The 24,808-nt window shown below is 52.6% G+C and overlaps 4 protein-coding genes across 8 annotated transcripts; 2 read left to right on the top strand and 2 right to left on the bottom strand.

Annotated features, from left to right (window-relative positions):
• Nucleotides 1-275: 275 nt before the first annotated feature.
• Nucleotides 276-2,253, bottom strand: LY6G6D (lymphocyte antigen 6 family member G6D). Its single transcript, XM_074332699.2, has 3 exons — nucleotides 2,141-2,253; nucleotides 1,894-2,043; nucleotides 276-581 (listed from the first exon to the last, which is right to left on the bottom strand). The coding sequence occupies exons 1-3, from the start codon at nucleotides 2,202-2,204 to the stop codon at nucleotides 349-351; spliced, it is 447 nt and encodes a 148-aa protein (XP_074188800.1). The 5' UTR covers nucleotides 2,205-2,253; the 3' UTR covers nucleotides 276-348.
• An 871-nt stretch (nucleotides 2,254-3,124) lies between these two features.
• LOC148758883 (lymphocyte antigen 6G6e-like) lies at nucleotides 3,125-4,783 on the top strand. Its single transcript, XM_088796338.1, is given in 4 exon segments — nucleotides 3,125-3,129; nucleotides 4,347-4,415; nucleotides 4,417-4,445; nucleotides 4,572-4,783. Coding segments are annotated over 4 exon segments (315 nt in total).
• A 248-nt stretch (nucleotides 4,784-5,031) lies between these two features.
• Nucleotides 5,032-11,571, bottom strand: LY6G6F (lymphocyte antigen 6 family member G6F). 4 transcript variants are annotated; one of them, XM_088795876.1, is made up of 7 exons: nucleotides 11,285-11,570; nucleotides 10,000-10,127; nucleotides 8,891-9,220; nucleotides 8,544-8,807; nucleotides 7,441-7,596; nucleotides 7,203-7,269; nucleotides 5,032-7,068 (listed from the first exon to the last, which is right to left on the bottom strand). In XM_088795876.1, the coding sequence occupies exons 3-7, from the start codon at nucleotides 9,180-9,182 to the stop codon at nucleotides 7,035-7,037; spliced, it is 813 nt and encodes a 270-aa protein (XP_088652002.1). In that variant the 5' UTR covers nucleotides 9,183-9,220; nucleotides 10,000-10,127; nucleotides 11,285-11,570; the 3' UTR covers nucleotides 5,032-7,034. The 4 variants fall into 4 exon arrangements, with proteins under 4 accessions (XP_088652002.1, XP_088652003.1, XP_088652001.1 ...); XM_088795877.1 differs by lacking the exon at nucleotides 10,000-10,127 and having other exon boundaries at nucleotides 11,285-11,571; XM_088795875.1 differs by having other exon boundaries at nucleotides 10,000-11,570.
• ABHD16A (abhydrolase domain containing 16A, phospholipase) lies at nucleotides 11,559-24,659 on the top strand. 2 transcript variants are annotated; one of them, XM_074332697.2, is made up of 20 exons: nucleotides 11,559-11,760; nucleotides 12,783-12,839; nucleotides 13,572-13,638; nucleotides 13,884-13,970; nucleotides 16,588-16,673; nucleotides 18,236-18,309; nucleotides 18,495-18,617; nucleotides 19,956-20,070; nucleotides 20,169-20,270; nucleotides 21,207-21,270; nucleotides 21,664-21,713; nucleotides 22,050-22,173; nucleotides 22,560-22,664; nucleotides 22,897-22,960; nucleotides 23,352-23,408; nucleotides 23,549-23,611; nucleotides 23,729-23,805; nucleotides 23,889-23,987; nucleotides 24,076-24,138; nucleotides 24,335-24,659. In XM_074332697.2, the coding sequence occupies exons 1-20, from the start codon at nucleotides 11,629-11,631 to the stop codon at nucleotides 24,616-24,618; spliced, it is 1,893 nt and encodes a 630-aa protein (XP_074188798.2). In that variant the 5' UTR covers nucleotides 11,559-11,628; the 3' UTR covers nucleotides 24,619-24,659. The 2 variants fall into 2 exon arrangements, with proteins under 2 accessions (XP_074188798.2, XP_019571172.2); XM_019715613.3 differs by having other exon boundaries at nucleotides 11,561-11,760; nucleotides 24,092-24,138.
• Nucleotides 24,660-24,808: the final 149 nt, after the last annotated feature.

Genomic DNA, 24,808 nt, shown 5'->3' on the forward strand with positions numbered 1-24,808 from the left:
TCATTGATTCCTGGTGACCCCCACTCAGCCCCAGCCTGCTCCCTCAGTGATCCTCGCGCTGAGGAAGGCTCCCCTAGCAACAAGATCCGGGAGTAACTTAGGGCAGATTCTCCATTGTTCTTTGGGGTTCAGTTTGTTAAGGAGTGCATCATCATAACTAACTCCACTGATGGTTGGTGACCCCCACACTAGAGCCTTCATGCCCCCGTATTACTCCCTCAGCCCTCCCATCAACAAAAGAGACATGGAATTTTCCAGTCAGCTCGAGTGGTTGATAGATTTTAATGGCTCACAGAGGAGTGTGTGTCTTCTCACCTCAGATCTCCTTTGTTCCCTTGGTCCCGTCCCCTACTGCCACCACCCTCTCCACAGTCCTGGCAAGACCCAGGCCAGGGCGATGGCTGCCACAGCCAAAGTATAGGCCGGGGCCACAGTTCTTGCCACGGCCCCGTTGCACAGGTCTCCGACGCAGCAGTCCCTGTGGCGTGTGTAAGTCACATCTCCCACCAGCTCTGTTCTCACTTGATTGCAGTGGTGGGCTGTCACGCAGGCTGGATGGTGATGAGGCAAGGTCACTAAGGCTGAGAGAGAGAATGAGACTGGGGTTTTGGCCTCCTGTATGGAGGACTTGCCTTCTGGGCAGAGCAGATGGGATATCAAGAAGCCCAAAGAGATTCTCTGCCGCCTCCAAAAATACCTCTCTAAAACCAAGTGACCAGCGTTAACACATTTACACTGTGAGCCCCCTTATGCAATGCACTGAAAAGGAGCGACATCACATCACATCTATGGCATTCTTGCCAAAAGCTCATGACCTCAATCTAACCGTGAGAAAATATCAAATAAATCCAAATTAAGGGGCATTCTATAAAATAACATACCAGGACTCTTCCATGACTTTGTCATGGAAGACAAAGACTCAGAACTGTTACAGATTGGGGGCGACTAAGATGACATGAGAGCTAAATGCAATGTGGGATTCTGGTTTGAGTCCTGGATCAGAAACGACATGAGTGGAACAACTGGCTAAATTGAATAAGGTCTGTAGATTAATTAGTGGTATTGTACCAATGTTATTTTCTGAGTTTCATAATTGTACAGTTGGCCCTTGAACAACACAGGTTTAAACTGCGCAGGTCCACTAATACACAGATTTTTTTCAGTAAATACACAGTCGGCCCACTGTATCCCTGGGTTTCGCATCTGCGGATTCAACCAACCGCAGACTGATTGATGACAGTATTTTCAAACCATGGTTGGGGATCCGCGGCCGACTGTACGCATCGTTCTACGTCTTTTTATACAAGGGACTTGAGTATCAGAAGATTTGGGGATCCACGAGGGGGTTGAGGGGGGTGTAGAGGAACCAATCCCCCTCAGATACCAAGGGATGACTGTAGTTAAGTCTTGGGGGACTCAAAAGTTACATGCGGATTTTCAACTGTGCAGGGATCAGTGCCTCTAACCCCTGAGTTGTTCAAGGGCTGACTGTCAACATGAGAGGAAGCTGGGAATTCTCTGTACTGTTTGTACAACTTTTCTGGCCATCTAAAATTCAAAAGTAAAAAATTAAAACACATACCTCTTTGGTCCTTAACTGATGCATGAAAGTTGAAGTTTGATTGAATATTTTGGTCCCTGCTTTCAAGGGACAGAGCTTTTTCAACCATGTGTGAGTGAAGGGGCCTATGAGATCCTGGAGGGCAACGAGGAGGCAGGTGGCACCACTCGGACAGCAGACAGCAGGCTGCTGAGGGGCTTGGTGCCAGGAGCCAGAAGGGGCTATAGACTGCTCTGCTCTGCCAGCGGCACCATCTGCCCAGGCCCAGACTCAGCCTGGAAGGTTCTGGAAGCAGGAAAGGGCTGGGGAAAAGGGAGAAACTGAGGACTCACGGTTTTCAGATAGCTCGCTCTGTCCCAGGCCCGGTTGGGGTTTGTGCTCCAGGAAGCCACAGTGGTTGCCCTCACCACAGTTGGTCACCATCTCGCTGCAGGAGCTGCTGGGGCTGTCACCACTGCAGTCAGAGCACCTCATGCGGTTTCCTGGCAGGAGAGACGAGGAGCGGGACCTGGGCTCTCAGGAAGCCCCTGGCAGCGGGGGACAGGCTGTGTGAGAGAGGGGCCTTGGCTGCCTTCTTACCCACCGCAGCCCCCCACAGGGCGTTCAGGGTGCAGAGCAGCAGGCCGACAAGGTGAGGGTTCATTGTGTGTGGCCGGCTGGCGTCCCTGGTGCCGCGCCCTCCCACCCCCTCCCTGGCCCTGCTTTGCTAGCCTTATATCCCCCTTGCCTTGAACTTTATAGGGCAATAAAAAGGGAGGAAAGAGTCTCCCCCAGCGGCCCAGAGCCCCACGGGGATCTGCATCCTCTGGAGTCCCCAGACGCCCCCTAAAACTGTGGCCCCAGAACTCCTGCGGGTCCCTAAGACCCTTTCAGAGGATACTCAATGGTCTTCCTTTTCCAACCACATACCTGTGTGAGGTCAGATTTTCTTCATACACTTCAATCAAAACAACATCGTCCAACAGATGGAATGTAGAAGCAGATATGAAACCCAGCCATCTTATTACGCCTGACATTAAATAGATTCCCTGAGTATAAAGCATTGTTGGGAAAGAAGTTATTTTTCACAAAACTATGTTTTGTTTACATGTAGTAGGTTTATTATTTTAACTTTGAAACGAACCTGTTTAAAATGTTCTGTTTTGATTTCTAATATAGTAAATGTCAATGTAACGCACACGAAGAAAGGCTCTTTGGGGTCTTCAGTAATTTTTAAGAGTCGGAAGTGGTCGTGAGATTGAAAAAAAAGTTTTGGAAAACTGCTGCTGGATGGATAGCTGTGTCTCCTCTGTCCACTCCCTCCCCACCCCCCCAGAGTCTTCCTGCTCCTGAGACATTCCTGCCCTTGTTCTCCAGATGTGGCTCTCTGAGTCCCCAGTCTCTTAAACCCATCTTCCAGGCTCTACCGTGGCCCCCCAAAACTTATTCCTGCATCCCTTTCTAGTTTCTATGCCCCAGCCCCACAACCTCCCCGCCCCAGTAGAAACACTTCTGTCCCTGTCCCGCTGACTCCAAGCATGACTAATTCTTTCCTCCCAGGTAGTAAAGCTGGGAGGCATAATTATGGGGTAGGAATGTTGAGGCTTGGGGAGGGGGGAATCAAAGGGATGTAAAGCTGGGTGGGGCCCTCCCTTAAACAGCTGGTTTTGTGTGGGTGGGTGGGAGGGGATGATGATTCCACACTGAAACAGATCTGGGCCAGGGCAGTTTAGGAGGGTGACCCTGAGAGACTTAAATGCACACAGGGGGAAAAGGCAGAGAAAGCAAAGATAAGGAGACGGCTGAGCGTGCAAACAGCCTGAGACAAGAGTGGGGAAGGGAAAGGAGTAGGAGGGAAGGTGACAGACACAACACTGGATCCCAGATACAGCTGAGAGAACAGAGAAGACCCTCAAGGCAAGAGCAGACTTCAGTAGGGGGCAGGGAAACGGGTGCACAGGAGGCAGAGCCCCCGCAGCTCCGGCTGGGGAATCTGGCCCCGGTTCTGCCTTCCCCCCTCCCAGGTTCACTCCCTAGGTGTGTTTGTTTACTGTCCCTCCCTGTCTCACTTGGATGTTCCAACTCTGTCTCTCAGGATCTTGGGGTGCAGTCACATTCTTCCAGACTCCTGAGCCCCGGGCCCAGCCATGAGTACCTCCAGCACCATCTTCTGCACCTTGTTCCTCTGTGGGGCACTGAGTGAAGGGGGCAGGGTACTGTGGGGGCGGCTGGGGCAGAGGAGCCAGAGGGCCAATGGGGACAGGGGCTGAGAAACAGCAAGAAGAGAGTTGTAGGAGCTTTAGAAAGAGGTGCTACTGGGAATGGCCTCAGCCTGATAGGGTGGAACAGGACTAGTCCCATCGGAGAATAACTGTCCCTTTCTGTGGCATCTGTGACAAGCCTCTGTCTCCCCTGTCCCTTATCTCACCTCTTGCTTCTTTGTGGGGCACCTCAGACAATGTCAATTAGTTTTCTCATGTGTCTCTGGCACCAGCTGCTTAACTTCTTCGCTGCTGCCTCCCACCCCTGGCTGTTCGGTCCTTCTCTAAGGTCATCTCTCACTCACATCTGGGTCTCCCAATCCCTGTATCCCTCTTGCCTCTGTGTCTTTCTCTGTTACTGCACTGTCTCCCCTCCCTTCTCTGTGTCTCCCTTTCTGTCTGCCCTTCTCCCTCCATTGCACTGCTCCCTTCTCCCCACTTTGTGTGTCACCTGTGCATCCCCTCCTATCCCAAGTCTTGGCTCCACCTCTCACCTGGCCTGTTGGCCTCTCCTCCCCACTGTCTGATCTCAGCCAACCCCACAGGTATCAGCATTGTTACACCTGCAGCTCTGCCAAACCCCGCTGCCCTGTTCCCACCGAGTGTCAGACCATGAAGCTGTGGCATCTGTACTGGCACCTCAGGTAGGAGTCTGGTCCAATGGCCCTGCTCCAGGATGCTCCCCACCTCCACCTGTCCTGCCTTTGCTGCTGCCCCCGGCCATTACTGCATTACTGCCCCTGCCTCAGCATTCCCCCTTCGTCCCACAGAGCAGAGTGGGATCATCCAGCTGAAAGGCTGCCTCCCAACAGCACAGTGCCCTCTGCCAGGCCATGCCACCTACTGTGCGTGCCCCTATGCTCTGCGGCACCACTGCTGCCTCCAGGACGTGGCCCTGCTGCAGCGGCCCTCCAGCCCCCTCCTCACCAACCTGCCCCTCCTCATGGCCAGCTTCACCTGGGGAGGCCGCCTCCTCCACTAGCTTCACACAGATCTGCAGCCCTAAACCCAGTGCCCCTCCACCATCACCATGGCCCTGGAAACACCTGTACAGACACTTTGGAGATATGGCCATGAACTTGATTTTGTATCAAGACCTCGGATCCCTGGCCCAACACCCAACACCTTCACAGACCCCTCCTAAGACCTGATTCCCACAGGCACTGCTCCAGCCCCTACAGGCACTTGCCCAGAGCCCAGCCTCATAAAACAAAACAAAAACAAAAAAACCCTGTTCTGGGTTTTTTATTTTCTAGATGCCCATTGCTGATGCCCTCTCTCAGCCCTAGGTCTCTGGCAAGGCCGGTGTTTTGATGCAGCTGTGTGTCCCACGCAAGGCGATAGGAGCACCAAGTATGGTGAGGAGGAGCTCTTGCTAGGAAAGGTTAACTTGGTAGGTCATTGATACAGGAGAGTTAGCATGTCCCTAGGCAGACAGGGAGGTCCCTGGTGGAATAAACAAAGACAGCCATATCCTAAAACTCCAGGTTTTGAAATCACTCCTTTCGTTCCAGGATATAATGTAACAATGCCTTGAGGTTAATCATAAAATTCCTTTTGGCCTGACAAACGGAGCAGATCTGATAGATAAGAGTGGGTTACTTTGCTAATTCCTCCAGGATGGGCAAGCAGAACAAACCTGGCAGACGAAATTCATTGGAAGGCACCAGTTCCCTTCTTCAAACAGCTCCCTTCCCCAAGCAGGCAAGGGAAGGTATAAAAGTAAGAGCTTTTGCATCAGACACAGGGCCACCCCCATTCCGGACCCCCTCCCGCTTGGGACCTCTAACCCTTTGCTTTCAATAAACTATCCTCTTTTTAAAAGTCTTTGCCTCTCCTGGGTCTGTGTTTCCATTCTTTGGTCTCACGAGACACGACCCCAGCCTACACCCAGAAACTCCCGGCAGATCCAACATCATCTACATCATTTGGGGACTCACAGGAAAATATTCCTCCATCAGAAGGGCTCAGGAAGGAGGGCCTGGGGACTATGAAGAGTAATTGAATAAAAGTGCTATCTTGGAGTCCAGCAACACCGCTGCGTGCGTCTGTGCGTGCTTTCTAAAAGCAAACTGGTTGCTCGGTGGGTTGTGCTGGCTGCTGGAACCTGAACCATACTTTCACCTCATTCTCCATCTATGTCATTTGCGTCCTCTTCTTGCCAATAGCTTAGCTTAAGCGATTGTAGCGTGAAGGCTTTAGGTGAGACTTCCGAGAAAGCTTTCCTCCAATGAGGCCCACACATGAGCAGATACACAAAAGGGCACCTGATGGAGTTGCTAGTGCGGGTGTGTGGCTGGGGGTCCAGCTTATTTCTGCCTGAGCCCAGGGAATGGATGAGCTGGGAGCATCAATGCCCTCTGCCGCCTCAGGAGCCCAGACTTGTCCACGGTTCACAAACAGCCCAGCACATAGGACCTGATGACATACACCACTTGGGAATCCGCCGGCTGCCCCTGTGGACACTCCTGCCCAGGGAGAGAGCATGTGACTCTTTGGACTCCCAGGATGTCAGGATGACAGGCAGCTCACTCCATTCCGGATGCCAGAATGGAGTGCCGGGGATAAGGAGGGTGCCGGGTGTGGGGCCAGCATGGGCACCCCATACTGACTCAGTTCCCTTCTCTTCCATCTGAGGAAGTCTGGGGTCTGATTAAAGGTGCTTGCTATCTCTCAGCGTCTCTTCTTTGTGAGGATGGGGACTGGCGTAATTTAGAGGCACCTTGAGTTTTCTTTCTACTCCCTCTGTCCCTCAACCCTCCTATTCTGTGCTTCTGCTTTCCTCTGTCTCTCTGAACATCTCAGCCTTTACTCTGACTTGAGTCTCTTCCCTTGTCTGGGCTTCAGCTTCTCCCATTGGTCTCTGGTTCCTCCATGCCAGATTCTCCACCACGGCTCAAGTTCTTGGATTCCTCTGTCTCCTCGCTGCCCAGCCCCACCCCTCTTCACCCCGTCAGCTATGCCAGGCTCCCCACACCCCATAATACTGCAGGCTCAGGGCTGCCCTCCACTGGCTGCTACAAGACAGGAGACCACACCTTTTTTGTAGGTGACATCAAGAAATGCTTCTCCTTTCCGCCCCCCCCCCCCCCCAACACACACACAGCTTGGCTGCAAGAGACCAGTTGGACTGTGAAGTGACACTCTCAGCCCCTCCCCCCTTGCCAAGGTTTTCAGGGAATCCTTCAGGCGCCAGATGGCCAAGGAGACAGCAGGTCACTTCCCAGCAGATGTCATGGAGACCATCTGGTCTTGGGGGCAGGTGGGCTGTGGGTTTTGTGAAACAGAAAGACAGATTAAGGATACCACCATTCTCCACGCCCTCAGAAACCAGAGCCATAGGCCGACCCAACCCCAGTCCTCTTTGGGATTTAAGCCTCTGTCCTCTAGTTGTTCCTCACCTGAGTCGGGCCAAATGGATATTTTCATAGACCTGGATTTCAGGTTTGAACTGAGGAATCGAGGCATCTGGGGAGAAAGAGCCACATGGGGTACAGCAGAGAAGTCACGGGGTACCTCTGAGCTATATTCCCTCCCCTCCTGCCCTGGAGAAGATGGGGTACAGAGGTAAGATGAGAGCCCACCCCTCGGCCTCACACCCATGTGCGGCCTTTCTCCCTCTGGGAGGAAGGGACTCACCTCTGCACTGAGCCCCGTGGATCCTCCGCCTCCAGAGCATGGTGCTGAGGACCAGGATGGTGACCCCTTGGCCCGCTGCGAGCAACAGCGTCAAGATCCAGGGCACATCCCAGCCTGTGGAAGGGGCACAGAGGGCCGGGGAGGCATCCACAGAGGCTGCAATAAGGGCAAGACAGGAGGGTACGGAGTGAGGCAGTGAGGGGGGGTCTGTCCTGTGCCCCAAAGAGAGGCTTCATAAGCTTTCTTGCCCCCAAATCCACCCCCCGTACCCCCCCTCCCCTACTTTGCCCCTTTCCAGGCCTCTCACCCTGACCCTATAAGCCAACATGGATGCAGAACGGCGATGCCTCCCCACCCCCCACACAACGGACAGCTAACTCTGGAGCAACCAGCCATAGCTCATTTCTCCTTTACCCTTCACAGTAATCTACCCTTTCAAGAGAAAATAAAAGTGCCTTCCCTGTGTTCATTCTTCCATTCACTCGCTCAGCTCCGTAAGCGTTCGCTGAGTGCCTACCACAGCTGACACCATAGCAGGCGCCGTGCATGCAGAGGGAAGCGCAGCCCAGCGGCTGCCATGGGTGGCCTCTGTTCCCCAAATAATGGCCACTTGCTGCTCCCTCCTGCCTTGTAAACAGGTTGTTCCATATCCAATAGCATTCTGCCTCTGTGTAAAGCATTTTCTTATAAAGCGATTCTATTTTTTTCTCTTCTGCCTTCATTGTCAATGGGCCATTATAACATCAGTGCATACATCCTTTCTTCAAAAGACAACTCCCCCAGCAGTAATTCTTAATTTCTTCCTTTCTGCTATGGAATGTGTCACACAAATCCGATTGGCCTGTTTCTAGACGATGCTATATTTCACCAGAATTCTCCTTCTCTCTCGGCCATGGTCTATCCCACCAGATAGCTGGCTTAACCAACACTCTTCTCAGTTATGGAATCAGTCAATGAGAAAAAAGCCCTCCTCTTGCAGGATATGGTCAGCTCCAGAAATCATCCCTCCTGGACAGATTTGCCTCCTCTCTCACCTCCTCCCCAGCCAGCAGGTATGAGATGTGCCAGAGGGCACATCCCTCCCCATATCTCCCTCAGTTTACCTGCCAGGCTAAAGCTGACCCCTTTGTTCTGAGGCACGACACAGCGGATGATCCTTGGCCTATGACCCTTGGGCTCAGGAAGCCCCTCTCCAGGACACACCAAGAGCAGGGCAGCCCCATTGTTCCAGAAGGACTGTACACGGCCCCTAACAGGACCCTTCCCCTCCAGCCAGGTCACAGAGTCCAGGCGTCTGGGGGGGACCACAGAGCACAGGAGGACAGAGCAGAGGGATCCATCTGCAGCCTTTGCAGATAGCTGGGATCCTGTGGGGAGAGAGGGACCCCTCAGTTCTTTGCCTTGGCTCCCCCATCTCCCAGTGTCCCCTGGTTTTCATGCCCCCACTCACCTCTAAGCACGGAGACATCATACACCCTCCAGTTCTGGTACTTGTGGTGCTGACCCAGTACAGCGCACCAGTATCGTCCGGCGTCTCCCTCCTTGGACCCTTCCAGCCACAAAGAGTAGTTCCCCAGAAGCTTGAGCCTGGAGTCCCTTCCAGGCTTTCCAGGCTCTGCGGCTGACCTGGCCACCTGGACTTGGGCCACCAGGGCAGTGGGGGAGCCTGCTGCAGGGCTGTGGAACCAGGACAGGAGTTCGTCCCCATGCAGGGTAGGTGGTGAGGGACATGGCAGCTCCATTGCTTCCCCCAAGGCCACGTGGATGGCCAGGATGTTGTCTGTGGGAAGCGGCTTGTGTGAGGCCAGAGACCTCTATCAGATCAACAAACACCCACGGACCTCCAAACCCCTGGCTTCCTCCCTTTCTAAGGTCCCCCAGCAGTGGCCTGGCTGTGAGCACATTTCTCAAGTGACAGCTATAAAAAATGTGAGATGGAGAAAAGAGGTAGGGGCTTTCCTAGCCTCTCCCCAAATGAGTGAGGGAATCTGAGGGTAAGAGGGAAAAGACTGGAATAGTTGGCAAATGCCCATATCTCTCTTTCATGGTTCTCCTTTTCTGGAAGCATTTACTCATCCATTCTTATTTTCTAATGGAATCTCTACATGACCTGGACCCTCATTGTCTCTGAGTTTTCCCCAGTATTAGAGGCAGGGGAGGTGAGTCAAGGTAAATCTATCTTCTTGAGTCAGATGTCTTCCCCATGTCTTTAAGGAGAAACAGTGGCAGTGCCTCACAACCTTGCAGAATCCCTCACCTCCTGCTCCTTACCTGCAGCAGCATGGGGGGCCCCACAGAGGAGCAGAAGGAGGAGGAATAAGACCGCCATGTGGAGAGCCTGCCAAGCTCTCTTGCCTGGGACCTGGTGTCCCCAGGGAGGAAACAGCCCAGATAAAGGCCCATACTCCCTGGTCTGGCGTGACATGGGCCTTTGGAGGGGATGGGAATGCTGGAAAGATAAAGCCCAGCTGCATGTTTACTGGGGAAAAAGTGACCAACACTTTTCTGCTCTGAGGGAAGAAGACCTAGTCTAGGCCACTCCAAAGATGACCTCCTTACCCTCTGACCCCACGTAGGTGGAGGGACTCAGATCAAAGACTCTTCGTGCTAAGAAACCTGCACAGAAGGGGTCATAGCTGTCCCCCGCCTGTCAGTCTGAAAGTCCATTCTGTGTTCTCTCCTCCAACCTGAAAAGACGTCAGCTGTGAGCGAAGAACTGTCTTCATGTTGGTTTTCACGGAACCCAGCACGAGACTGCATGCCCAGTCAGTACTTCAGACATGATTTAGAATGACTTTCCTTGTGGCTGCCTGGCACACCACAGACCTCTTCTGAGCTTCTGATGAGTATATTAAGTTATTACTCAAGGAGAAGGAGAGCAGGGGCCTGGAAAATTCACTGATTCATTCCTTTGCTCCAGGCAGGGCTCTCAGAGCAGATCTTCATATAGCTCTAATAGTTTGTAATGTGTTATATATATATTTTAAAGGCTACTTATTTTTAAAAATTAGTTTTGATAAAATAGTCCATGCATACCAAAGACTATATCTGACGTATAACTGTGTAATAGCTAAATAAACTGTGGTATATTCATACAATGGAACATTCCACAGCAATGAGATAGCACAAACCACAGTGACATGCAAGGCTGAATCTCAAAAAGAAGCCAGAAACAAAGGGCATGTATTGTACGCTTCCATTTATATAAAGTACAAAAGTAGGCAAAACTAATCTAAGAGGTTAAAAATTAAGGTAGTGGTTACTATTAGGGGGGTGGATAGCAACTGGTGGTGACTGGAGAGGGTCTTCTAGGTGTGGTAATGATGTGTTCTTGATCTGGGTGCTGAGACAGTCAATTGATACACTTTTCTGTATATGTGGTTACTATACTGAAAAGGTAGAGTTTCTATATTATGTAGGTGTAATGCACAAAGAAAAATAAAACCTGTATATCTATTAAGAAACAGACTGTTGCCCTTTCAGTCAAAGGTCCTTTATGCTGTGTAACACTTGTCTAAATTTGTTCTTTCTCTTTCACTTACTTGTCCATTAAATTTTATGTGTTTTTGAATTTTAGACAATGGTCTCGTGTTGTATGTAATCTTCTGTGGCTTTCTTTTTTTTCACTTAACATTGTGGTTTTGAGATTTGTCTATGCTTAAGAGCGATGATTCATCTATTTACCAGTATTTCACACATTTAACAAAACTCAGTCTTTCTATCCATGATCATGGTGTAGCTCGCCATTTATTCAAGCCTTCGTTTACCTCTTTCAATAACTTTATATAATTTTCTTCATAAAACCTTGCATTTCTCGGATTAGATGTATTCCTAGACACCTTACCTTTTTCATTGCTCTTGTCAAGGGCTCCTAATCCTACCCCTCGTTCCCAATGTCACTCGAGTGTCTGCCAATATTATTAAGCGATAGAAAAATGTGATTGAACTATGCCTGATAATTTTCTAACTCTCCGTGTTCCAAAGGCCTTTGTCGAATTTCTGACCATTGCTGCACCCGTAGGTCCAACTGCACGAAATCCTTCTCACGAGGCGCGGAAAATGTCTCCAGCCGGCACGAGGCGGAGCCGGTACGTGCTGACGTCAAGAGCACGCAGCACCTAGAAGCCGGAGAGGGCGGGGCCAGCAGGGGGACCTGCTGCTGGGAGAGCAGCGGCCCGAGCCGGGGCCATGGCGAAGCTGCTGAGCTGCGTCCTTGGCCCCCGGCTCTACAAAATCTACCGGGAAAGGGACTCTGAAAGAGCCCCGTCCAGCGTCTCTGAGACTCCAACTTCAGTCACTACCCCCCCTTCCAGCTCCTGGGTGAGTCGAGTTCTCCCCTGGTCGGAAACATGGTACGGCCCAACCCCCTTTGCGGCCTTTGCTCCCCAGAAGCGCCCATTTTTGGAAATCGGGGGAGCCTGCTTGTCAACACAGTTGTGCGCAGTCTGCGCTCCTTGTGTTTCCTGGGTTAAAGTCACGCCCGTGGACTGGCCACCTCCTTTTTCGCTGTTTGCCACCGCTTTCTCATTCCGACTGCCACTCCTTCCTTTTTCCTCTGGCGGCCCCCCACCCTGTCTGTCATGGTTCACGCCGGTCTCAGTTGACTCTTTCAGTCCTGGAAGAGACCCTGAGCGGACTCGGGAGCTGGATCGTTTTGCCGCCAAACTCTCGATTTCTTCACACTCAGTACCCCTTGGTGCCTCCCCGGCTCCGTTTTATCTTCCTTTTAGTATGTTTTTAATTTTAACATGATTTCTTCAACATACCACCTATCCGCTGCTCTCCACATCATCCCGTAACCTACCCTGAATACCCCCATAGTCATTGCACTCATGAAAGCTGGGGGGTGGGGTGGGATGTGTGTACCCCTAAGTTGTCTTACTTTTTATCTGTAGTCTCAAATTATGTTTCCGGTTCCCTACAAACTGCCCCTCCACCAGCCACATTTTCTTCCTTAATCAGCCTACTCGTATTTCTGATGCCCATCGTTCCCTCTTAAAGTTGTCATGGTGTCTTTCCTTTCTTGCCTAACCCCCCTCTCCCCACAGGCGTCGGTCTACAACCCATTTGAAACTGGGTCGTAAAAGAAGGAGCAAAAGTCGTCCAATCCTGCTTTCACTTTTGCTTCCAAGTCCAGCCCTCTGTATTTGTTCTCATAGTGGGGGTGGGAAATCAGGTTAGGAGAGGGGGTTGGGAAGAGGGCCTTCTTCCGGAGCCAGGGATGTCCCAGGAGAGGCAGCTTTGGAGGCTGGAACCAGAGGACACACATCAGGGCTTCCAAAAGGGAAGGGGGAGGACTTGTCAATGGGCAGGGTCCTTAACGCAGGCCTCTGTTTTGGCAGGATACGTACTATCAGCCCCGGGCCCTGGAGAAACATGCCGATAGCATCCTGGCGCTGGTACGTCTGCCCTGGCATCTGGGACTACTGCATCTTTTCAGCCCCCGCTGCCTCTTGAACTTGGTCCTCCCCAGCCTGGGAGAACGCAGCGGCCCCGGGGTGGGGGATGCTCCAGGCTCTGCAGCAGACCACTCCAACACACAGAGACTCCCTGTCAAGCACGTGCATACTTGGTACTCCCCTTTGCCGTGTGCCCTGCTTTCTGTGGGACAGCCTGAGCCGTGAGGAAAATGTGTTTACTCTTGGGACCATCTGCAGGTGCTGAGTCCTGCAGTCCCCAGTGACCTGTCCTCCCTGGCAACTAACCTCTTTGGCTGTAGAGACAGCTGTTCTCTCTGGCAGGGTTCCTATGGTGACATTTGTGCATCTCTTGGGACCAGGCCAGGGGCTGTCCTGAGCAGGGCCAGTTGAAAAGGCTTGATTAACTTGAGTAGAGAGACTGGCCTTTAAATGTGATGAATTATGTCTGGAGACGATAAGAGGAAGAAAATAGAACCTGCACCTAGCCTCTATTATGCTCTGACACATTGCCTTTCAACAAATATTGAGCACCTACTGTGTGCATGATGCCATACACAGAATAGGTACTTCATATGATATCCCGCAGGTTATCCACTTTGCTCAGAGCTTAAGCCTAGTAAAGGGCAGGTGTGTGCGCATGTGTGTGTGTGTGTGTGTGTGTGTGTGTGTGTGTGTGTGTATTGATTGCTTGTCCCTGTCTCTCTGCTGCAGGCTTCAGTCTTCTGGTCCATCTCTTACTACTCTTCTCCCTTCGCCTTCTTCTACTTATACAGGAAAGGTCAGTGTGGTTTCAAAGGTGGTGGGACAGGAAACGGGCAGATTGTTGGCAGATGAGCCGACCCCCTAAAGAGGAAAGGGGACCTGCAAAGATGGCTTGGCTTCCCTCTTCCATCAGGCGTCTTCTTCCTCTGAGGGCATGGCTGTCCCAGTGAGAGGGTGTGGGATGGAGGTTGGGGCGGAACTGGGAAGAGGAGCTAAGGTGCAGTGGGGAAAGCTTCTCACGTAGTCCCTCTCTCCTCCCAGGTTACTTGAGTCTGTCCAAAGTGGTGCCATTTTCTCACTATGCTGGGACATTGCTACTTCTGCTGGCAGGTGTAGCCTGCCTCCGAGGTAGGTGGAGAGAGAGCCTGGTTTGTATCCATTACTAGGTAAATATTTATTAAGTAACTTCAGCAATTTTGTCTTGGGCCTTGAGGGGAAATAATTGAGAATGGTCAAGGCATGATCTTTTCCTTAAAGGGCAACAATTCCACACCTTTTGATATATGTTTATAATCATGCTAAACTGGAAACAAGTGCACAGCCACAGATAGGAGGACGGATAAATACATTAGGTAGATGGTGTAGTCCTGCAACAGAACGCGCCAGTGCGATGCAAGGACAAGCTCAGTCTACATTCAGCAGCGCAGATGAATCTCACAAACATGGTGTTGAATGGTTTATGCAGTACGTTTCCACTATGTTTCCACAGTTCAAAAGGGATGCATATATAAGTGGCAAACACTAAGGAACACCATGGGCATGATTATCTTGAAAGTCAGGAGTGATTACCTGGGAGCGGGAGCGAAGACGACGGTGGGGGGGCTTCTGCTGCGAGGTGGCTGTGTTCTCTTTCTTGACCTGGGTGATGGTCACATGAACATTTCCTTTGTATTTTTTAAATTGAATGTATGTTTTATGATTGTGTGTTATATCTCACAATTAAAAAATGAGGAGACAAACCAACTCATTGCCCCCGGTGGATGCACATGATAGAAACCGGGTGGGGGGAATGCTTGGAGAAGGGAGTGGCTGCAGTCGGGTTCAGGCCAGGGTGTTCTGCCTCCTGATGTCCACAGGGCTGAGCTCCCTCTTCCTCTAAAAGTAGCTTCTTTCTACCCCTTGGTTTTGTCTTAATTTTTAATTTTACTTATTTTTCTTTTTTCCCCCTCCCTTCTTCTACCTGCCCGCCCCCCCACAACAATTCAAGCCGTTGTTTCTCAGTCTAGTTGTGTAGAACACAGCTCCCTGGCCCACGCTGGTATTATGAGACTTGCGCTCCTCCGGCTGAGGTGGTCGGTTGCAGGTCTTCAATTGGCCACTCACAGCAGCTCACAGCAGCACACCGCAGCCCATGGCAACTCACGATGGCTGCCTGCCACTCGCGCTGGCCACTGGCTGCTCATGGCAGCACATGGCAGCCCGGCAGCACACGGCAGCCCGGCTGCTCACCGCAGCCCGGCTCCAGGGAGAGCTGTTGTTCACAATCTTAGCTGTAGAGGGTGCAGCTCACTGGCCCATGTGGGAATCGAACCAGCGACCTCATGGTGCTCCAACCACCTGAGCCACTGGGCCGGCCCAATTTTATTTATTTTTAATTATGGGGGAAATTAAATACAGAAAAGTCCGGAGAACAAAACATCAAGAACTGAAATGCTTATGTGTTGTGATACTACTTCAGATACCTGTGCAGTAAAATCCTGAAGCATTACAGGTAGAGCTGGCATTGTCCTGGGACTCTTTCCCAGCCCATGTTCCTCTTTTCCCAGAAGTAACCACTGTCATCTGATGTGGGTTTTTCCCTGGTCCATGTTTTTATTTTTTTTATGAAATATATCCCTCACTTCATCAAATCTAAGGCTGCTGTGAATTGTAAAATGCATACTGATTTCACAGTTTTCGACTGTGAAAAAAATGTCTCAGAATCTGTGACATACTCGTGTGGTAAGTGTAAATAATATATAGCATTTTTTTGGTGCACTTTACATTTTTGACACAAATGGCACCGCTCTGCACAAATCATTCTTCAGTTTGCTCCATACTCAGTATTGCTGAGGGCTCTACACTCGATGATACATAGCATTCTAGTTCATTCTGGTTTTATTTTCTTTATAGCACTTATCCCTCCCTGAAATTTTCCTGTTTACTGTCTTTCTTCAGCCAAAATGGTGAAAATCACCCCACCCCCAACCAAAGTGGCAGCCAGTGCCAATGTGTCTTGTTTCCTACTGTCTTTCCCATGTCACAACATTATCTGGTGTGTGACACCCATGGGGTGACTGGAAGGAGAGATGTCAGGCTTTGAGGCTCCTCGGCAGAGAAGGGAGCACAGATGCGATCACTGAGAAAAGGGAGCTCAGCATTCCGAATGACTCTCAGGGAAGGAGGCAGCATGGAGGCAGGGGAGGAACAGTCCAGAAACTGGAAGGAGGCAACAGAGGATCCAGGAAGCAGAGGATGAGAGGATGTTGAGGAACAGGAAGAGTGCCGAGTGGTACAGTGAAGAGACCGAGGAGGGAGGAAAGGGACTTGCGTTCAGTGAGCAAGTAATTATGGGGCAAGAGCCATGAAGCCAGCCAGCAGCGAGTTAGGCTGTACAGAAAAGAGATAGCAGCAAGCATTGGAGAAGGATGGTAGTGAAAAGAAGAGAAGGCCAATGTTAGCAGGGCAAGTAGTGAGGTTTCAGGGCAGTGTCTTGACAGGGGCGGACGACCATTCTGGAGGAAGGAAGGCCAGTGTGTATAAAGAAACAAATGGAAGAAACTGAGGCGGGGAAAATGCTCTAGCTAGTTGCTGGATATGGAGAAGCGTTCCAGTCTTCCATTTCCCCAGAGCCTAGGCCCTTCGTTCCTTTTCCTCTCATTTCTCCTTCCAGAGCCTTCTTCTTGCTTATCTCTAATTCTCTTCCTGAAACCTGCTCATCTTGCTTCCCAGCTTTCCTAACAGTTTCCTATCTCCTGTCTACCAGGCATCGGCCGCTGGACCAACCCCCAGTACCGGCAGTTCATCACCATTTTGGAGGCCACACATAGAAACCAGTCTGTAGAAAACAAGGTGAGAGGTTCCAGGAAAGGTGCCAGACAGGTGCCTCCCCAGAGTACTGCTCAGCTTCTGCCAGGGGAGGAGCGGTGTTTGTCACCAGCCACACTGGGCGTTTGCTTGCACAGTGCTGTATCCCTTCTCCCCTCCCCAAGTGAACTGTGTGCCTGATGAACTTTTCCTTCCTACTACTTCTACTGGAGTATTCTGCTAGAACAGTCGTCTACCCTTCCACCTTCCATCCGCAAGAATTGTCTAGATGTAGAAATGTTCCACAGTGTTTCCTAGGAGTTTTCTGTCTATCACAGGAGCTCAGCCCTGTAAATGTTTTATTGTTACTGTGTGCACTGAACACCATGCTAGTTTTGTTCGGGGATGGGACAAGATGGGCCGATATGTTCACTCTTGTGCCGGCAGCGCAGCGTGGCACCAGGAGGGAGAAAAGCCAGGGCTCAGTGTCCTTCGAGTTGTGCCAGTCCAGCCAGTGCTGGAGTGTGATCACCTGTGAGAAGGGGCTTTGGGAACCTGTAAGGCTCGTTCCTGCCACAAAGGGGTTTCTGGGACCAGACATCTGTGAGCACCCTCATGGTATTACCAGTCACCCCAGACCACAGCGTGTGGGGCTGTGTAGTGACGCCCCAGCACTGGGCTGTCCCAGTAACCTGCAGCCGCCCTTTCTAATCCTCACAACTACCAGGTGGGGTGGCCTTACTACCCTCAGTGACACATCTGAGGAAACAAGCCAAATGACCCAGGCAGGGCCCCAAGGCAAGGAAGTGGCTGAGTATGAATCTGGGTCTGGGTCTGAGCAAAGCCTGCCTGAAATGTGCTTTTCTTCATTTTGTTTTGTTTGGCCATAGTTTTGTACACATTTTCTGTTGCTCTCTCTGAGTCAAGTTATTTTTGAAGATGTCAAAAAATTTCTCTGACAGAAAATAAAAAACAGCTTTCAAAATAGAGTGCTGGGAGCTTGGGGTGGGGGAAGGGCTATAGCTGAGTATAAGGCAGCTCCCGCTGCCCCAAAAAGCATGTGGAATGACTCAGTGGGGTACCCGGAGGCGCAGATGGTCTGGATGGCAGTGCCAGCCCATGGCTGCAGGTTTGAGGGAAGATAGGTAGCCGTGAGGATGGAACAGTCAGAGAGGGCTTCATTCAAGAGGCGGCCCCTCCTTCCCTGTCAGCCAACCTTGGGACACTCAGTTTGATCCACTGGGGTTTCTGAGCCTCCAAGATAGCATCATGTGAAGGACATGTGTGGGGAGGGACACGTCCAGCCACCCCCCTACACCCTGCCTCAGAAGCACCAGCGCCTCCAGCTACCCCTCCCGGGGGTGAGTCAGTCGTAGATTTTGGTAAAGCAAAGCATGTTAGGCTCCTCTTCTGGAAGAGGGTGGTCAGGCCAGTTCTGATACCTGACTAGGTGTCCTCTCTTGCTGGATTTTCCTGGCCCTGTCTGCTCACCACCCAGGAAGGTGTTGACCTCTGCCTGTCCCTCCATGAAGTGCTGGGTGGGGAGGTGGGCCCCCTCCTCTTCTCAGCCCCCTGACCCCAACGCCCTCTCTCCCTGCCCAACACAGAGGCAGCTCGCCAACTACAACTTCGACTTCAGGAGCTGGCCCGTTGACTTCCACTGGGAAGAACCCAGCAGCCGGTGAGGCCCAGCTCCCGCACTGCATCCCTGCTCTCCCCTGTCCCCCACCTCCGTCCCCCTCTTCGCGCCCCAGTGCCTGCCTTCCAGCTCCATCTCCTCATTCTAGACCCCACCATCCTCCGGACCTCAGACGTCCAGCTTGCTGCTCCTCACCCCATCCTCCCCTGCATCTTTCCATTCCTCAGGAAGGAGTCCCGAGGGGGCCCTTCCCGCCGGGGCGTGGCCCTGCTCCGCCCAGAGCCCCTGCACCGGGGGACAGCAGACACCCTCCTCAACCGGGTCAAGAAGCTGCCTTGTCAGATCACCAGGTGAGAAGTGGTAGGGAGGAGAGGCCAGCGGGGCGTGGGGGGGGGGGGCAGGGACGTGGGGCGAGCTGCTCCACTGTAAGGTTGCGGTCATCTGTGGGCCTAGTGCCGTGTGCTTTGTACTATTTGTGGCAGAGCCATTTTCACCTACGTTCTTGTGAAGAAGAGAGGCTCAGAGAGGGCGAAAGTCTCTTGGTGGTGAAGGCAGAACTGGGATTTTAACATAGTTCTAACACAAAAGCTCTTTAAGTGAGGCCTAGAGGGAAGGCAGGTTGGGGGTGGGGAGGGCACAAGAGAGCCTTAGCTGGAGCAGGGTCTGGTGGCAGCTGTGTCCCTGTGCTGGCACCTCTGCTCCTGGTTATCCCACCTTGAATGAGCTATAGTTTGTGCAACTGTGAATAACCCACCTCAGGGGGTTGGTGACATTATGTAGGGTGACATATTCTGAAGGGCATCGACCTTGCCTGGGGACCTGAGAGCACAAGGTGAAGCCTGGGGAAATTGTAATTGGGCACTAATGATGTCAGAGGTGACAAATGCAGCAGGTGCTCTGGGACTTTACTGTTGCTGGGGGCTGGGAGGCAGGCTCTAGACCAGGGAAGCGCAGACTTGGGGTTGGTTGTTACTGTGTGCTTGGCTGATCAGAGGGGCAGCCAAAGCTGCGTTCTGAGGGCAGTGCTGGAAGGGGCTGTGCAGTGCTGTTCTGGAGATAAATCCTACTTTGGCATTAATTGGAAGTGGTTAATCGTCTGTCGGGAGCAGGACCTACTACATCTCATCTGTCCTGATTAGTACATTTGTTCAGTAAATATTTACTAAGGCCCTACTCCGCACCAGGCTCTGGGTACCTCCTGCATGGCAGGTATCAGACATATCACAGTGAACCAAACAGCCAGGGCCCTGCCCCAATGGAGTCTGCAGTCTAGTTGGTGTCTTTCAAACTACGGATCTTGACCCATTAGTGAGTCTTGAAATCAATTTAGTGAATTATAATCATCGTGTTTTTTTCAAGTATTATTTATTTGGGGACTTTCATTAACTTGTATTTATACATTAACAGATTCATATTTGATAATAACTTTGCTTTTACTTATTGTATATTGAAAGTATTATCTCATAAAACTTTCAGAATTCTATGTACCTATGTGTGTCCTGGGCCACAATATAGAATGTGTATCTTACAAAGGTTGTGGTAAAAAATATATTTCATTAAATCCCCAAAGAGGAAAACAAAGCTGTGAAGGTCCAGGGTGAAGCAGGCCCCAGAGCCTGTGAGTGCCAGGGCTGGACAGTCCTTGGGCCCCACTGGGCTGGAGGTTCGTTAACCCCCGTTCCCTACAGCTTCCTGGTGGCACACACCCTCGGGCGCCGGATGCTGTACCCGGGCTCTGTGTACCTGCTCCAGAAGGCCCTCATGCCTGTGTTGCTGCAGGGCCAGGCCCGGCTGGTGGAAGAGGTGAGGCTCGCCTGCCCCTGCCCCCCAACAGCCCTTCTCCCCCTGAAGGACGTGGTCTCCTGCCCTTAACAACTTGGCCTTGCATGTCCCCCACTCAGTGTAATGGGCGCCGGGCAAAGCTGCTGGCCTGTGATGGCAATGAGATTGACACCATGTTTGTGGACCGGCGGGGGACAGCTGAGCCCCAGGGACAGAAGCTGGTGAGAGGGAGCAGGGAGCTTCAGTGGAGTGTGGGGAGGGCAGTGGGGGTTCTGGGGAATCCCATTTCTACCGCAGCCCCCAGGAGGCACAGCTGCGGATAGTCCCATCTCCCAGCTCCACCCTAAAGACCTCTTCATATAGGAAAACCCTGTGCTAGGGCAACAGATGACGTAGGAGGTGACACTCAAGGACCAAAAAGTAATCATCGTAATAGCCACCACTTAGCATTTACCAGATGCAATGCATATATTTATCCCCACGACAGCCCTGTAAGATAGATGCTGTTTACATTAGCCCATTACAAATGGTGAAACAGGCAGATAACTTTCCCAGATCACACACTAAGTGGAAGAGGCAGGATTTGAACTCAGGCTCCAAAGTCTCCTGCCTCCATGAAGCAGCCCTGGAAAGAGCACTAACCAGCGGTCTAGGGAGCTGGGTGCTGGTCCCGCCTCTGCCAGCTGCTGGGAGAGTCCATGCAGGTCCCCTCATCTCTGGACTTTGGCTTGGGGCAGACGGAATTACAGTTTATCTGGTCATAAGACCTTAGCCCAGCTAGGGAGAGGAAGAGCGATTGCCATACCACACAAAAGAAACAGCCACAGGAAAAATAGACCCAAAAAGTAGGCAGGAAAAAATACCCATAATCCCGTTCCGGGGAGAAAGCCACCTGGTGGTCTTCCAAGGGCGAATGGACACTGCTGGGTGGTTGAGCAATTCAACATGCAAACATTCACCTTCCCTGGAGCGTTTGCATCTACATTGCTTCTCAACCTCTGGACCTCGTGAACCGTGAGACAAGTTTCCGTTGCCCTTGGAGAGCAGAGGAATGTGCCTCTTCCTTGTGAAGCCCCCACAGGCTGCCCTCCCTGCCACAGGGGGACTGTGAGTCCCACTTGGCTGTTCCCAACCCTCCTTCCTGCCTCCTTCCATAGGTGATCTGCTGTGAGGGGAACGCGGGCTTCTATGAGGTGGGCTGCGTCTCCACACCTTTGGAAGGTAGGCCATGGCTCAGCCCTCTTGTCTATGCCCCTTGGACTGAATGTCCCCCTCTTCCCACACTGACATAACCTCCCCAGGCCTGACCACTTGCTCTGGGGGAGCTTTGAAACTGTCACCTGGGGGGAAAAGTTCCACTCCCCATTTGCTGTACTAACTTTACATCCCTCCCCTTGGGCTGTGTCCCTAACTTTACTACCCTCCTCCCCACAATCACAGGTCTCTCTCCCTCTGCCTCAGAACCTCCTGTGTCAGCTCTGCATCTCGAGAAAGCTTGCAGTTATTTGCTTCTAGTTGGGCGGGTGGTTAGAGCTCTGGTGTCCTGCTGCTCCTTCTGGGGGCCTGGGGGGGGGGGTGGGCACGAGGTCCCAGCCTGTCCCCCCTGTGTTACAGCTGGATATTCAGTCCTGGGCTGGAATCATCCAGGCTTTGCCGGAAGCACGGTAAGACCCTCTCCAGAACCCCTTCGTTTCCCTGAATTATGATCTCCTTCTGGTCAGCACCAGAGTTAGGGAAGGCAGTGTATGTTTCTGTGGGGCTCCCACTCACCTGTGACCTGGGTGCCAAGGGCAGAGAACTGCAAACCACGCGGAGCCCCACCCCCTCTGCTTAGTCGGGGGTTAGCAGGATGGAATGAGGTGGATCATTGTCAATGCTGGTTTCTGGGTAGAGTCACTCTTCCCACCGTCCTTTTCTTTTACACCTGGAAGCGTCCACTCTGGGTGGGTGTGGGTGGTGGTGGAGCTGACGCACTCCTGCCTCCGCCCTTCCACCTGCAGGGGGTGCCATTCCCGCAGAATGAGGCCAATGCCATGGACGTGGTGGTCCAGTTTGCCGTCCACCGTCTGGGCTTCCAGCCCCAGGATATCATCATCTACGCCTGGTCCATCGGTGGCTTCACTGGTACCAGCCTCCCTCTTACCCCCACTGTAGGCGAATTCGTGCCCCCACCACAAGGGGAGGTGGGGAAATGCACTGGCAGCCCAGAAATGGAGTGAAGGAGAGCGACGTCTGGGTGGTCGGGTATCCGTACATACGCACTTCACATGTCCTTCCACACTTAGGCCTGATTATTAAAAGTAGACCAGGGTCCTGGGCTGAGATCAGGGAGGCGAATGTTTTCTTTGCGGATTGGCTGCAGTGCACTTCCATATTCTCTGTCTTCTCCAGACGTGAGGGGTTAAGGAGAGGCCTGGGGTGATGGGTCCTCCTGTAGGGTCAGTGGGACAAGGGTGGGGTGTGGGCAGGAGCCCCTTGGTCCTCACCCTTCTTTCCTGTCCTGGGACCAGCCACGTGGGCAGCCATGTCCTACCCAGACATCAGTGCTGTGATCCTGGATGCCTCCTTTGATGACCTCGTGCCCTTGGCCTTGAAGGTCATGCCAGATAGCTGGAGTGAGTACAGCCCCCAGGCCTGCCCTTGCAGAGAAGGGGGGCTAGGACTGGGAGCTGTTCTAACTGGAGATGGTTCCCTTTTCCATGGGTGGGGAGTGGGTCTCCCCGTTGTTGAGAAGCAGGAGGACTCCCTCCCTGGGGGCCTCAGTTTTCTCTCTCCATGAACAGTGGGGACCTTTGTGTTGGGCAAGGGCTTTGTCTCTGCTGTCCCTTCACTTTTTTCTCACTCTAGGGGGCCTGGTGACCAGGACTGTGAGGCAGCACCTCAATCTAAACAACGCGGAACAGCTGTGCAGGTGAGGGCAGGCCCACGTCCATCAGGTAACGTCCTGCTCCACCTCACCCCACCCCGGACAGCTCTGCTGGGTGTGCAAACGCTGAGTAGCACTGAAGTGCAAGTTGGCAGATGACCGCTGCCCCACGTCCTTCAGTGACCCTTCCCCCACCCCAATGGCCTAAGCCCCTGGCAAGCAAAGGGTTAATGCCTGACACAGCAGGGATCTCCTAGCAAGGCTGGACTTTCAGGTGCCCTTTCTCAAACGTTCCTACTCTCACTCCTGGGTGAAGGGCTAGCCTTGGGGCCCTGCTGTAGCAGGGGCTAAGAATGCAGCCAGTTCAGGAGCCGGGTGGCCATGTGTCACCTGTCTGCCTCTGAGCTCTCCCTCCCCACTGCTCTGTCCTCTGAAGGTACCAGGGCCCTGTACTGCTGATCCGCAGAACCAAGGATGAGATCATCACCACCACGTGAGTGCCTAGAAACCTCTACCCTCTTGGGTCCCACAGTTAGACAGTTGCCCCGCCCGCCTCTGCCCACCAGAAACCTAGGTATCTAGACCCTTCCTCCCCAACCTGCAGCCTCCAGTGTCCATTTTTCTCACCCCCAGGGTTCCTGAGGACGTCATGTCTAACCGAGGCAATGACCTCCTGCTGAAGCTCCTGCAGCATCGGTGAGCGCCAGGGTGTGTGTGTGCATGTGTGTATACCACTGGGCGGGGGCGGGAAGAGGTCTCAGGGCGGTGGAGTGAAGGGAATGGGTTCTGACCCTGTCCGCGCTTCCTCTGTAGGTATCCCCGTGTGATGGCAGAAGACGGCCTTCGAGTGGTGAGGCAGTGGCTGGAGGCCTCCTCACAGCTGGAGGAAGGTGAGGGGATGTGGTGAGGCCTTGGGGTGGAAGGCCTGGCAAGGCCAGGCTGCTGATGCGTCCTCCTCTCTCCCCCTCACCAGCTTCGATTTACAGCCGATGGGAGGTGGAGGAAGACTGGTGTCTGTCTGTCCTCCGCTCCTACCAGGCTGAACACGGGCCAGACTTCCCCTGGAGTGTGGGTAAGGAGGCCTTGGGGCAGGAGAGGGAGTGGGAAGAGTCCAGGACGGGGGTATACCACTGGGCGGGGTATACCTGACCCCCTCTAAGTTCTTCCTCTCTGCAGGGGAGGACATGAGTGCAGATGGAAGGCGGCAGCTGGCTTTGTTTCTGGTGAGTGAAGGGGTGGGAGCAAGAAGGGGTGCCTGAGGGGCCGGGGGTGCAGTGGGACTTGGGGACAGGGGATACTCTGTAAGCACCGGAAGTGGCAGCTTTCATAGAGTGGGAGGTGGGTTTGAGGGTGGGGTGTCTGGTGGCTGATGCTCTCTGCAGTGCTGTGCACCGTACCTGCCCTGCCCTCTTTCCTCAGGCTCAGAAGCACCTGCACAACTTCGAGGCCACACACTGCACCCCGCTCCCGGTCCAGAACTTCCAGATGCCCTGGCACCTCTAGGGACCACACTGGGACTCATTCTGGAAGAATGGGATGGGACGAGACATGAGGAAGGATCCTCTTGTGATTCTGTGTTCATGTTGCTGTTTATAGTTTGTGGAAAGGGGGGGCTTCCCCCTCTTCATTGTTCCTCTTGCACGTTCCCCTCATCGATCTGGCAGTACTTAACCTCCCCCTGGGACACACCCTGCATTAAATGAGTAGATTACTCCTAATAATTAATAAAAAGGTATTTTTTCTACTGGCTGGCTAATTATGTGACTTTCCAAGTGTCCAAGTGTCCCAAAGGGCTGGGCTTTGGGGAACCCCAACTCCAGACAGCCAGTTTAAGCTTCCCCCTCTCTGCCGGCCCCCTGGCCTTCAGCCCTCAGCCTGAGCTGCCCTCATCCT

Source organism: Rhinolophus sinicus, chromosome 2 (assembly GCF_057876585.1).
Source record: "Rhinolophus sinicus isolate RSI-liver-muscle chromosome 2, RSI-T2T, whole genome shotgun sequence".
Lineage (NCBI taxonomy): Eukaryota > Metazoa > Chordata > Mammalia > Chiroptera > Rhinolophidae > Rhinolophus > Rhinolophus sinicus.